The sequence below is a fragment of the Myzus persicae genome, unplaced genomic scaffold (assembly GCF_001856785.1).
Source record: "Myzus persicae strain clone G006 unplaced genomic scaffold, MPER_G0061.0, whole genome shotgun sequence".
In the NCBI taxonomy this organism is placed as follows: Eukaryota; Metazoa; Arthropoda; class Insecta; order Hemiptera; family Aphididae; genus Myzus; species Myzus persicae.
Window position 1 is genome coordinate 175,384 of NW_019104433.1, and position 14,401 is coordinate 189,784.

Consider the following 14,401-nt stretch of genomic DNA (forward strand, 5'->3'; position numbering starts at 1 on the left):
TTTTTTTGGGCCCCCCCCCCCCCCCCCCCCCCCCCCCCCAAAAAAAAATAGTTATTTATACGCAAAACCAATATTTAAAAAAAAAGATTTTAGTTTTTTTTGGTGTAATTAAAAAATTCTAAAATTCTATAACCATAGACACTTACATTTTCACTAAATATTTATATTAACATTTTCCATAAATGGTAACATTTTAAAATATTTTGAGTTCATTATAGCCCTGAGAAAGTTTTCGAATTTTGTAATTTGTTTTTTTAAATAATTCACTTCTTAAAAAAAGCTTGAAAATATAACGCAAACTTTCTCGAGGGTTAATGGATGTTCAAAAATATTAAAAATTCATTGACAAGATTATTTTTTATATGCATTTAAAGTTAAAATTTTGTTGCAATTTATCAATAAATCAAAAACTTTCAAATTATTTTTTAGTTGGAAATTCATAAAAATAAATAGAGATACAAGAAAATCCGATTGCAAAATTGCATTTTTTAAATTATTTACTTGAGAAGATGTTTCAGTATTGACCCAAAGACTTATTATCCAACGCGTTTCACAGCTGCGTTTTAATGATTTTGCATGAATTTCTTCTTCAAATGAATCAATACATTGTGATAATATGTTTTTCCGTTTTGGATATACAAAAAAATTATGAGCTTTTTCGACGGTTCCAAGGCAATTTCTTATAGATTGAATTGTACATGACTTTGATAGCACTAAATTAAACGATTATGCAGCACAGTGAACAAACATTGCCAATGGATGTGATTGATTAATGTATGCTTTAACACCATTAAACTTCCCTGACATTGTCGCTGCGCCGTCGTAGCCTTGGCCACGCATAAATGCTGTTTCAATACCAAAAAGATTTAAACTGTCTAAAATTAATTTTTCTAATCCTTTTCAAGTTAAATCGGAAGCTGGGACAAATTGTAAAAAATCTTCACGAATAATCATTTTTTCTAAATCAACATATCTAGCGCATAATGAAACTTGTTCGACACCCGCAATATCTGCAGTTTCATCTGCTAAAATAGTAAAGCATTTAGCTTTATTTACTCGAGATACAGTTTTTCTAAGTAATACATTGTTAAAAGAATCAATCATGGCATTCTGACTTATGGAACTAATATACTTATTACGTAGTCCTGGACCTTCTAAAATATTTTTAAGATGCGTATCACCAAGTGCTCTATATCGTAATAATTCACGAAAATTTCCTTCGTTAGTATTTTCAGAGTTTTCTACAACCAACTGACCGGAATTTCTATGACCCCTAAGAGAGGAGTAGGTCTTGTTTTCCGCACACCGCTATAGCTTCAATAATTGGTTTAATATTTGTCCGGTTGTCTATTACTTGTTTTGTTCTCGACGAGTCTAAAATGTTTATAATAACTTCAGAAGGGTTGTTCCTTGTTTTAATAAAATTATCAGCGTCCATTATACATTTTAAATGATATTGTAAAAGATAATGTTTTTTAAATGTCTCCGTTGCATGTTTCCAACTGTCAAATTTGTATTCAGCCAAAGCCCCAAGACTTTGGTTATTAACACAGGCACCACATTAGGAAAAGGCAACACATACAAATGTTGTATCAGGTTTCCAAAGATTCGTTAATATATCATTAATTTCAGTATGCTGTAAACTTTTGTTGAAAAAAATGCAATGTCATTTGAGTTGAAATTATTAGCATCAGTAACCTCGGCTGGAACCACAACAGAAAATCGTATTTGATATAATTTGAAAATTGTTAAAACTATTAACTACGTATACGTTTATAATAATATAATACATATTACATAAAATAATATCATAATATTATAATAATAATTTTTTGTGGTATAATATTTGTAAATTGTAATTCATTAATATAATAATATTATACACAATTTTGAATTTAATAAACCGATTAAATTAATCCGTACTACGTATATAATAAATAATTTAAATATAATTATTAATTATTACAATTCAAAAGTAATACTTACTTTGATTTCATTTGACTTCATAAAATAAGAATCTAAAGTCTTTTTTTTTTTTTTTTGTGGCTCCATTTCACTGTATTAACTCGTAACCGTAAATATTAAGTATTAACTACCAAATATAAAATCAAAATAAGACCGCACGTTCAACGTTGTGTGTCACATCCTTCGTCACGAATAACATAATACAGATAAAATCCGCAACATCGTTATTCGTTACATCGTAACCACGTTATCGGGGCCAGACTAGACCAATTTGCTGAAACGTATACAACCGGTAAAATAATATCGTACATGCCCGTGTGATCCGGGCCTAATAATACAAAAAATGATTAGTATTTACTATTTAGTAATATTTTTCTTTATAAATTGCGTATTTCAACTTTTCATAGCCGAAAACCCTAATATTATCGTACACTGGTTTTATTAAAAGTTTTAAACTAAATAGTTTTATATAAAAATAAATAATACTCAATTAAATGTTACATTTTTGCTCTTTATTATTATAATTTACAAAATAATCCTACTATAAATATTATTATATTATTAAAAAAAATTTAAGGTCTCCAGACGCATTCAATAATTCTTTGGGGGGAGGGGGAACCCCCAGCACCCACCCATAAATTAAAAAGCCTCTGGCTTGTATTACTAAGTCCAATACGTACCGTCATGAGCTTCATTATTTAAAGTGAAGCTCAAATGCAGCGAGAAATATTTGACAAATACTAAAAAACATTTTTCAAATAAGAAGTAATATTTATTAATTTTAATAACGAAAAACCCTTATTTTAGGTAGATACTCAGCCGAGGGGTTATAAGATACTATACCTACTCTCTATATATTTTATATTTTTAACAGAAGCCATACTATTCTAGCAACTCATCTATACCAGTTAAACAATTAAATCATTTGAATTAAATTTATAATAGTTACAGATATATAACAACTATTTTTATAATGCACATGTGTATAAAGCCATGATATTGTGACTATTTAAGGCCAGAAAATATTGCTTATATTAATCTATTACTGGTACGTCCGACATTCCAACAATAGTATTAAACCATGGATAAACACATGTGTTTTGTCTGTGTAAATTTCTAAAACTTAATTTGAAAAGTTGATGTTTCAAATTGTTTGAATTTTAAAATATTCAATCCAGTGCTCGAATTAAAAAAATCAAGTAGAAAAGCTCAATTCGACGATTTAAAAACTGTGTTCCATGTGCACCATTATTCAACACATAACCATGGGTGGCTAGCCCTCATACCACCCCTTCCTAAATGTTTAATGCTACATAACATTTTCAGCTTAGTTATCACATTAACATTATTATATTCAAAATGCAATAAATGTAACATGTAAGTGACTGTGGACTTATATTCACCCAGTTTTTCGAAATTTTTCCAATTAATTTTCACACATCCTATCACTTAAAATTACATTTTTTTTATTATTATAATTCCCGATTTGATAGCATTGTGATAATACCTACATATTTCAGTAGAAAGAAAAAAAAATGTTCAGTGATAATATCATGATTCGTGGTTCAGGCGCATATGTCAATTGTCAACACTAGTCAACACATATTTGAAAATATAAAATTAGGTTAATTTATTAAGTTTATTGTACATACTGAGAGCAAGCGTGATATAATATAAACAAATCATAACAAAAATAGCAAGGTATTAGGTCAGGCATGTCAAACACGTGGCCTCGGGTAATATTTGTAAGGCCCGCGGGTAGTAATTATAATGAACAATTTATTGGAAAAAAATTATACAATTTTCCTTTCCTGTCACAATTATGTTAGTGAGAGGCGTACATTATATTGTCTTATCTTCTAATAAACTGTATTTGAATTAGTATTGTAAGTACCTAGTGAAAAAAATTAAAAATATATAAAAATATTTTTAATTCAATAAATTTATGTGTGCGGCCCTCAAAGTAAACTATCCAACATACTTATTATAGCACAGTTATTACTTTATCCTATTATCTTACTCTAAACCATAGAAAATATAATAAGCCCGTATTTTTTATATTAAAAATTGTATAATACTTTAGGTTATATAATTCACAAAAATTTAAATCCACATTTCAATAAAAAAATGCTGGCATAAGTTTGTGCCATCGCCTTGTAAAAGTAAAAATAAATAGCTGAGGTACCCCCCAAAAAAATAAGAGAAGGGGAGCTCGGTCCTTCTGCACACCGCCACCTCTCCACTAATTCGAGCACTGGTTCAATCTATTTCCTTCTATATGTAGGAAACTTTTGATAAAAACAAAAATAATATGATAAAAGTGTGTTTCAATTAGTCGTTGAATATGATACACATTTTAGTAATGCCTTTATATAAATATTATACTGTAAACGTACCAGACACAATCCGTGGTTTACCATCGGGAGACAAATGATCTAAATGTAGATTAAAATTCAAAAAATAACAGATTTATAAATTATAGATGAATATCAAGAATCATATGCATTTTTTGATGACTATACCTATTTATCACCACATCCACAGTATTAAATTACTGTATTATAATATTAAAAACATTAAAAATTAATGCTTATAACATTTATAACAAATTAAATGTTTACAATGTATTTAGATTGAAAGTTGCACTATCCAAATTTGGACAATTTTGGTATTTGGAAAATGGTATAATTTTTAAGAAATGCTGGTTTGAAGTAATAAGGAAAATATGACGAATATTGTAGCTGTTTGTTTGCTAATTTTGTTCATAATAATTTCAATATTTTTTATTAAGCTACTTGCATAAATAACACAATATTAGTTCACAGTTCACACATTTCAATATTTATTACTTTTATGCTCTGAATAAAGAGTAGTTTATTAATTGAAATGTTCTTGATAACAAATTATATATTTTCAAATTACATTAAAAATACTTTTTCCGTATTTGAACGTTTATCAATGGTTTGAAAATAACTATATACTTTAAGACTTCCAAGCTCTTACATTGAAAATATTGCCTACTGTGTCCAAAACTTGTAAAATTCCCACGTTAAAGATAATCTCTAAACTATTTCAGTATAATATCCTTATCATTATTTTATCAAGTAATTAAAATTACTTACAACGTTTTTCAACTGCAAAATTGTATTTAAGTAATATAAAACTGTATTAATATAATATTGTTGAATGTACATCGATTTTAATTATTTTTATAAAAATAAATAAATTAAATTTAAGTAAAGTTTAAAAATTTCATGAAATTAATTATTTTGAATATTTGATTCATGTGAAAAGCACATAAATGGTTCTTTGTCTTTAATGGTTGATAACCATAATATCTATATTATTTAAAACACATAACAATGATTCATTTACTTAATAATTATAAATATTAATAAGTACTTACAATCATCTTTTTCTGTAAATTAAATAAATATAGTAGTTTAAAACATAAATAATTATATATGTGATACATGTTGATGGATTATAATATAAATTATAAATATCAAACATTTTAAAATACATTTATAGTGAGGATAGTACTTTATCTTCCATCGCTATGTAGGTACCCAAAAACCAAATATGTACACAAATATACGTGAATTGGAAAAATTGTAAAAATGTAAATCAGTATTTACACACCCTAGTTCCTTACAAAAGATCCGAAACCCCAAATGATATAATATTTTACTGGTGAAAAACCTTGAATAAAAGGGTGTACACGTTAGCAAATAGGATGGGATATTTTGTCGTATTTGTTGTATACCTACGCATAACTTGATAAATTATATTAGATTTTACGTTTGTCATAATAAATACGGTTCTATTAAGTCTATACTCTTCAAGTTGTTCAAGTTAAGCAACTTAGTCAGCGGCAACCAGTTTTTGTCAGGTAGCAGTCGGGCCACACCAGACATCAGTTAGGTCCATAAAGTAAGCGGGAGAACGAAGAACACTAATTCCCGTTATACCACCAATTTTTAAGTGATAAATTAGTGTTTGAAGGATATACAAATATAAAAATTAATGCTTACCTCCAAACCAGAGTTATCGCTATCGCCATTTTTGAACATAGCGTGAGCATGAAAAGCACTCATTCCCGTTATATTGCTAACTTTTATTGCACAACTAGTGCTTAGTGCTATTAGAATGCACAAAAATAAAAATTAGTGCTCATTTATAGTTAGATGATAAGATGGACCACTAATTTTAGTTACCTATTTATATTCTGAAAGCACTAATTTAAGACTAAAATTTGGTGGTGAAGCCGGAATTAGTGCTTTTCATTTTCCTGGCTAACTTTAAGGGCCTACACCAGTTTATCAATCACACTAGGTACTAGGTATATATTATAATATACATAATTCTCGTTCAATAAAAATTATATTTTATTTATTGGCTATCACAAGTTTCAAACGGAAGTAGTGTCCATACAACATATTTTAAATAAAATCACTTACTTCTGCCGGGAACAACTTTTATAAAATTCAAATTAAATAATAATATTATAAATTAATGATTGTGAATATTAAAATTGTATTTATAATCATTTCATACAATTCAAGTCTTAACCCCATCACTGCATAAGATTAAAATAATAGCAATTTGAAAATAAGTTTCATAAAATTCATATCGTATTTCATTCTAAGACTGTTGTAGTAAACTCAACCTGGAGTATATTTTTGATGCTTAATTTAGATCCAGCCCAAGGTATTACCATTACAGATGGATACGCTAATAATAACTTCACTAATTTAACATACTCAATTAATAATACTAAGATGTCCATAAAGTTTCAATTCGAATTATTTTTAGCGTCATCATATTATTAATTACCCTACATAATAATATCATGTCGTATTTTATTCATCGGATACTAAAGGTTTGTACAAAGGTAGTCTTTAATAGATATTTAGACTAGATCAAATGATATTTTAATTTTTAAATAAAGCATATTTATTAAGAAAAAGAGCAGTTCATCTATTGTTGCAAATAATGATAGACACTTACGAGTTAAGTCATCTACAAAATACATTTAAAATATCATATTAAAAACATAACAATATTATAATCATGTAGGTACTAATGGGGAGTGATACTGTGACAGTACAGAAATTACAGTATATGTGCATCTTTACGAGAACACTACACTCTCATGCACTGTCTCTTTTACAAACCCGTAACAAGGAAAATTGTACGTTCTGAATAACCCATTTCACAGTTTTATATTGGAGCAAATTTAACAATGATCAAATTTAGAAGCAAGAATATTATTTAGTAAACCTCATAGATATTTTTAATATTTTAATTTAAAAGGAAGTTATAAATGTTTTTAAATTATAAATTATTTGTCCATTTTATGTTACTCATAACTTGCTTTAAAATTAAAATCTAAAAAAAACTGATAAGGTTCACTAGAAAATAATTTTTAAATAAATTCTAAATTTGATCATAAGTTAGTTATTGCATATGAGTATATGACACGATGTTGGCATACAGACGTAAGCAAAATTAAATTAAAATAATAATAATAATAGTAGTAATACAACATATTTTAATTTTAATCTTCTCTATACATAAAGCAAAGTTACTTAAGCAATAATCACGAAGAGTCAAACCTATTTGAGTTATCTAATTGACATTTTGAGGATGGATCCGCTAAGAAAGAATTTTTCAAAATTTGGATTTTAAAGGGTTGAAATCGTCAAAAATAAATTGTTCACGTACAAATTATATATCTATATACATATTTTACAGCACGGTGACCTGTGGGTTTCCATAGCGATATGCAACCATAACTTTTTGTCCATCTAACTATGTGTTTTATCGACGTGTAGATAAGAATTGTTCTGAGAAGCAAAATTCTACAATCTATCTTTATCTATTTATGTATATGAAAATAAATCCCTGTTTCCCTTAGCCGAGGCATCACTACGCTTATCAATTATCATTTAAAACAGATCCATCTATCTTCTATCTATGGATATAATACAGTTCATTTATAATGTCTAACGAAGTACAGTCGTAGTATCAACACCAGCAGATAGGGAATTAATATACAGCACTCCTCTCACCAGATAATACTTTAACTCTCTCTTATATTAAACACACCTGAATTAAACAAATTGTTAAAAACGTACAATTTTTTATGTTATGCGTTTGTAGGACACAGGCAACACATGCTGAACAATATATATTATTATTTTTTATATTTTTTTTTCGGTATCAAAATACAGTGTATGTATGTGCAATATATTCTACTCTGTATATATTATAATATTATAATATAGTCTTCACTCATTATGGTTATATTGAGGAGTTCCAAATATTATAATATAATATATTTGAAATATTCAGTTACGTTAAATATTTTACTAATTAACATACTTATTCTATTATATTCATAAAGGTAATTATCCGTAGCATGCTCATCTGAAAAAAAAATAATTTTAAAAATTAAAGATAAAAGCGATAAAGTTGATACCTAGAGAATCAATTTATCACTTTTCAAGAGTATTACAAAAGATTTGAGTACCTACTTACCGGTATTTCAATACTTTTCTTACAATCAAATACATTTAAATAATACTTTGTACCTCATAATCACTGAGGATGCTTAGTAAAATATTTATACAACAGTTGCTATTTGTATTTGTATTATTTGGATATAACTCAAAAACATTTCTGAGACTTTTAAGTGTTTGAAATACATTTTAAATGCTTGTGTTAAAAAACTAAGTACTCATGAACCATATTAGAGATTGATAATCAAAAGATATATACAGGGTGATCCAACAAGTATGCTCACCCCCTTTTTTTTTTTTAATAATGAAGTTTTTCAAAATCTGATTTTTGGAATCTTTAAATATACTCCAAGACCATATTTTCATGTTCTTGAGATATTTTTCTACCACTTAAGGAATGTCCTGTGGCAATACAAACTTTTGTTTTTCAAATGGGAACCCCACTTTTTTACTGTAAATTATTTAGTGGATAATTTTTTTGAGAATTTTGATGTATTGAAATCAAAATTCGAACGAGTAGTTCTCTAGTTATTACACATTTTGTGCTAAGGATAATATAGCTTATAATAGGGAAGAAGGATATGCTATGCAGTATACGTGGTTATCTATAGTCTATACACATAATATAAAATAATACGCAATTTTGTATTTATTTAGTCAAACACTTAGGAAAATAGCAAGTAAAATCCTTCTTGATTTATTGAGTTATTTTTCGTATTCAATGTGTAGAACTGTATAAGCATATCCCTATTATGGACTAATCTCTTAGTACAAATTGTCCAATAACTAGGGAATGGAAACCACAATTTCGAATTTTGATTTCGATACATCAAAATTCTCAAAAAAATTATTCGCTAAATAATTTAAAGAAAAAAAAGTGGGGTTCTCGTTTGAAAAACAAAGGTTCGTATCGCCATAGAACACTTTTTAAATGGCACAAAAATCTCAAGAATATGAAAATATGGTCTTTGAGTATATTTAATGATTCCAAAAAGCATATTTTGAAAAATTTCATTATTAAAGAAAAAGGGGGGTGAGCATACTTGTTGGATCATTCTGTATATGATTTATTGCATTCGTACATGCATGAAAATCAAAAATCAAAGAATAATAAAATTATTAGGTGTACTTACGTATATAACCGGCATCCCTTAAATCAGCTAAACATTTATTAAAGTAATAATTTTATATTGTATTCAACATCGTCATGACGCCATGTATAAATATATATACATAATGTATATATTAAATATAAGACGTGATAGTCGGTGCAATACTTATTATTTAGATTTATAATTGACAAAACAAGATAATAATAACAGACTTCTTAATAAATATAGGTACGTTATATATTGAATATGCTATTATTTTGTTGGGTATCGAAAACATGTTAAAAATTGATCTCAAGTCTGGAAATCTTGAAATATCAGTCGATAGACCCAATATAATTGTAATTTTACTTTTATCAATTCCTCAATTAGTCATTATATGATAAATGCTAAATTTTATTTTATAATACAAAATCGAAGTATCTAATAACTAAGAACAAACCAGTAGGTGCAAACATTAAGAAATTTTCTGATAATTTGAAAACAAAAAAAAATACAATAACTTCAAATTGCTTAAACCAATTTTAAAATGTATAAATTATATAACCTGCAGGTAATTTACAATATACGAATGATTTGTACAATGTATAATCTTACCTTGACAAACTGTGATGAAAAAAAACAAAAAATTTAAAAAATTTAATATTGAATATATGGAATATTATCAAATCGAACAAATCCTATTTGCATCGTTGTATGAAGAAGATCATAATATAATATTAGATACCTATTACTGTTGTACGTGTAATACGCCCATGTTTAATAAATTATTGAGTGCATAACACAATAATACAGAATTAATTTGTTTCAAATTTATTTTTAACTCTAGTTTCGATTGTAGACTCCACTAACGTACAACATAGAAAAATTTACTTTCAAAATAATCCATGTACTCGTAACTCTGATTTTTTTTTAAATTACTGAATTGCCCCGTTAAAATTGTAATGCAACTTTATTGTCTAGGGTGAAGTTGGTAGGTATTTTAAATTCTATGCAAGTTATGATTATTTTAAAACTCCAAAAAAAATGGATTCGTTTTGGGTATAGCCCCCATTCGCTGTATACCAATTGAGTCCCTATACCTGAAGGGAAAAAAAATTATATAATAATTGAGTCCCGGGTACAAACGGGATATATACTAGTTGAGTCCGGGGTTAGGAAACTAATAGTATACGAATTGAGTCCGAGGATGATTTTGAGTAAAATATAAAATCAACCGTCCGAGTCCAGACAAAGCGGAAATTGAGCCGCACAGCCGTGCCGGGCGTCAAAATGGATATACAATATACGTATATAATACTATATATACATTTCGTTCATATCATTTTTATGACTTTCGTCAGATAATATAGTAACATATTATTATACTATAATCCGGGAATTTTAAATTTTATTTCTATCGTCGCGCGTCGCTAGTATAATAATTACAGATATCTACTGATATTGTTCATATCAACTTGGAATTTTTTTTTATCATATTACACACTCTAGTCTACGAGGTACAACAAGCATCATGGATGAAGTTATACTAAGTGAAAGAAATAAAACTATATTTGTAATCAACGGATACAAATTTCGTTTTCACAAAAATTTAGCCAATAATCACCAACGCTGGACTTGTTGCAAAAATAACTGTAAGTCATTTTTTAAATTAAATGAATTTAATACTATAGTTGAGAAATCTATTAGTCATAACCATGAACAACCGAGTGAAAATTTAATAAATAGACAGAAAATTAGAAATAAATTAAAACGTAAAGCATTAGATGATCCAGTTGAGAGACCTTAAAAAATTATTCATCGAGAACTCAGAGAGAATGATACAGATACTTTAAATACCTATGACTTACAATTAATTCGAAAAAATATACATCGTGTTAGAACATCAATAATGCATAAATAACCTAAAACCTTATCAGAATTACATGCAGCTCTCATAGATTTTAACCCGAAGACAAACAAAGACGAGTCATTTATATTAATTAATGACGATACTAAAAGTATAATAATATTTTCATGTGTTACTAATTAAAAATTTTTAATTATGTGTGATACGATTTATATCGAAGGAACTTTTAAAAGCTGTACAATACAGTTTACTCAACTGTTTACTATCCACGGAATGAAAAATAATAATTACATACCTTTAGTATTTTGTTTACTTTTGGACAAAGCTTCAACCACGTATGAGGCTTCTTTTCAATTAATAATTACAGAATGTCAAAAACTTAATTTATGTTTTAATCCTAAAACTGTATTTTCTGATTTTGAAAAGGCAATTCATGTTGCCGTAAATAAAGTTTGGCCATCAACACGACTTAGGGGTGGTCGATTTTATTTGGGACAAGCATGGTTTAGAAAAATCCAATCATTGGGTCTAGTTGATGAATATAAAAATAAAAACTCCGAAATTGGTAAATATTTAAAAACTTTTTTTGGGCTTTCGTTTTTAAACCCACCAGATGTCAATGATTGTTTCACCGATGACTTAATTTCTATTTTACCTCAAGACTATCGAGTGGAATGTTTTACTGACTACATATTAGAAAATTACATAACTGAAAGCTCACAATATCCTCCGGAAATGTGGGCCTCATTTACATATTCATTGGCGAGGACCACTAACAGTTGTGAATCCTTTCATTCAAAAATTAATGCTATGTTGTATTCAGCCCATCCAAACATTTATCAATTTATAAACATTTTGTTGAATGTATAATGCGAAACGTATATAAAAATTAGAAGTATTCATATAATTAATACAAGAAATTCTATAAAAGATAAAGAAAAAGAAATTCAATATCAAATACAGCTGTTGCAATCAAACAAAATAAATAGATTTGAATATGTGCAATGCTTGTCCCATAAATTTTTACCAATATAAAGAATTATAAATTATTATCATTATCTATATTTATTAAATTATACACAATTAATTATTCATACTGTATTATACCCCTACATTATTATATGTTTATATTATAAAATATTTTTTAAAAAAAATATTTTTAACCACACCTGTAGAATTTTTTGCTACAGACAGTCCTAAGTCTGTAAAAATGGGAGGAAAATGTTTTTTTTTTTTTTTAATTTGACGGAACTCAGTTAGTATTAAAACATGGACTCAATTAGTATTATACTATTATACCTAAAATTTCACTGGACTCAATTGGTATATACTCTAAAACAACCCGGGACTCAATTCGTCAAAAAAGGTTATACTGGGACTCAGTTCGTGTGCAGCCAGCAATTAATGTAAAGAAAGTACAATTGTACAACATTAAGTACTAAATGTATTTGCGCCAAAATAAAAAAGGTATGTTTTTTCCGACAGCCCACTTGCTCCAAATTTACCTGGTATAATTATAATAAAGTAATATATTTTTTATTATATACAATTTTATTTAAATCAAAATTAATTATACGAATGCTTTTGAAATAATAATCAATAATAGCTGTATAATACACATTTTTTTGAAACAATAATCAGAATAAATACAAATTGGTTTTAAAAACTATGGGTAATAAATTATTACGAACTATTGTAATTTATAACATATAAACAATAATAGTTAATAGTACTTACGTATTTTTTACTTTAAGTTACAGACATGACGTTTTTAAAATATAAGAATTAACCTAGTCGTTAATTTAAAATGTTTACGTAGGTAAATTTGGCGCAAATGGGCTGTCTGAAAAAACATACCTTTTTTATTTTGGCGCAAATGGGCTGTACCCAAAACGAATTAATTTTTTTTGACGCAAATGGACGATGCCCAAATATGTTGTGCATTTGTGAAGTGAAACAACACATGCGGTGTGGCCTATTCTCAACATTAATTATTAATATCAAATTACTATTTATTAATAATGTTTTTAACCAATTGTAGTTGAGTCCGTATAATAATAAGCTGTTTTCATTAGAACTGTAGCATGTCCAAACTTAATAAATCAAATCGAAAAATGAAATTTTACATTTTCAACAGTTCGACATTATTGTGGATACAAATATATATTAATATGTATTTTATAATACAATGTTTTTCTTGAAGTATGATTGTGAATGGTGAAAAATTAACATAAATAACTAAGAAAGTTAGGGACTCAACATAATTTAGATCTTAGCTTCTGATTATTTATAGTAAACAATTAGTGCCAGATTTTTATATTATGTTGTATAGTAGCTATCATGATCTGCTACTGTTCGTAAAAAACGAACAACTATCAATATTTTTGATTTAATACACATTATTAAAATTACTTTTATTCACCGAGAAGTCAATGAAAGAAAACTTTTTTAATAAAATTAGATAGTTTAATGAACTTTAATAATTAGTACATAATTCAATAAGATACACTTAAATCAAATGATGTAATAATGAGTTTACCTTGAACACTGCACCAATTTCTTAGATATCCACATTTAATTTCAATATCTAAATCCGTAAAGTATATTATAAGCTTCAAATATAATAAGTAGGTACCATTCAAGTTTTTAATTTCAATTACGATGACCATTTCTTTTATCAATTCAACTATAAGTATACTTATACCATACTTTCCACAAATCCAAAATAGGTACATACATGGATTGCAGTATATTTTCTACAATGGACCTATTTAATATCATGTATACAATTTTTTTCAATTTAAAAATATGCGTCAACTACCAAGGTTATTGGCATTTCTGAAGAAATACTTTACATTTTATAACATCTAAAATACATTAGTACTAAAGGTGTATACAAAATATCTTAAAATGATACATTAAGGTTTAAGTCATTGAAAATACATGCGATATAA

At 27.2% G+C, this 14,401-nt stretch overlaps 1 protein-coding gene across 1 annotated transcript in view; it reads right to left on the minus strand.

The window, feature by feature from the left end:
* LOC111042133 overlaps positions 1–14,401 on the minus strand; it is a 46,486-nt gene that overhangs the window by 3,473 nt on the left and 28,612 nt on the right. Inside the window, exons 29-38 of the mRNA XM_022326653.1 lie at positions 13,987–14,034; positions 10,196–10,204; positions 9,623–9,649; positions 8,353–8,397; positions 6,976–6,987; positions 6,426–6,440; positions 5,372–5,383; positions 5,088–5,099; positions 4,362–4,400; positions 2,646–2,705 (exon numbers count right to left, since the gene is read on the minus strand). Coding sequence (XP_022182345.1) covers positions 2,646–2,705; positions 4,362–4,400; positions 5,088–5,099; positions 5,372–5,383; positions 6,426–6,440; positions 6,976–6,987; positions 8,353–8,397; positions 9,623–9,649; positions 10,196–10,204; positions 13,987–14,034 — 279 coding nt within the window. The remainder of the gene's footprint in view (positions 1–2,645; positions 2,706–4,361; positions 4,401–5,087; positions 5,100–5,371; positions 5,384–6,425; positions 6,441–6,975; positions 6,988–8,352; positions 8,398–9,622; positions 9,650–10,195; positions 10,205–13,986; positions 14,035–14,401) is intronic.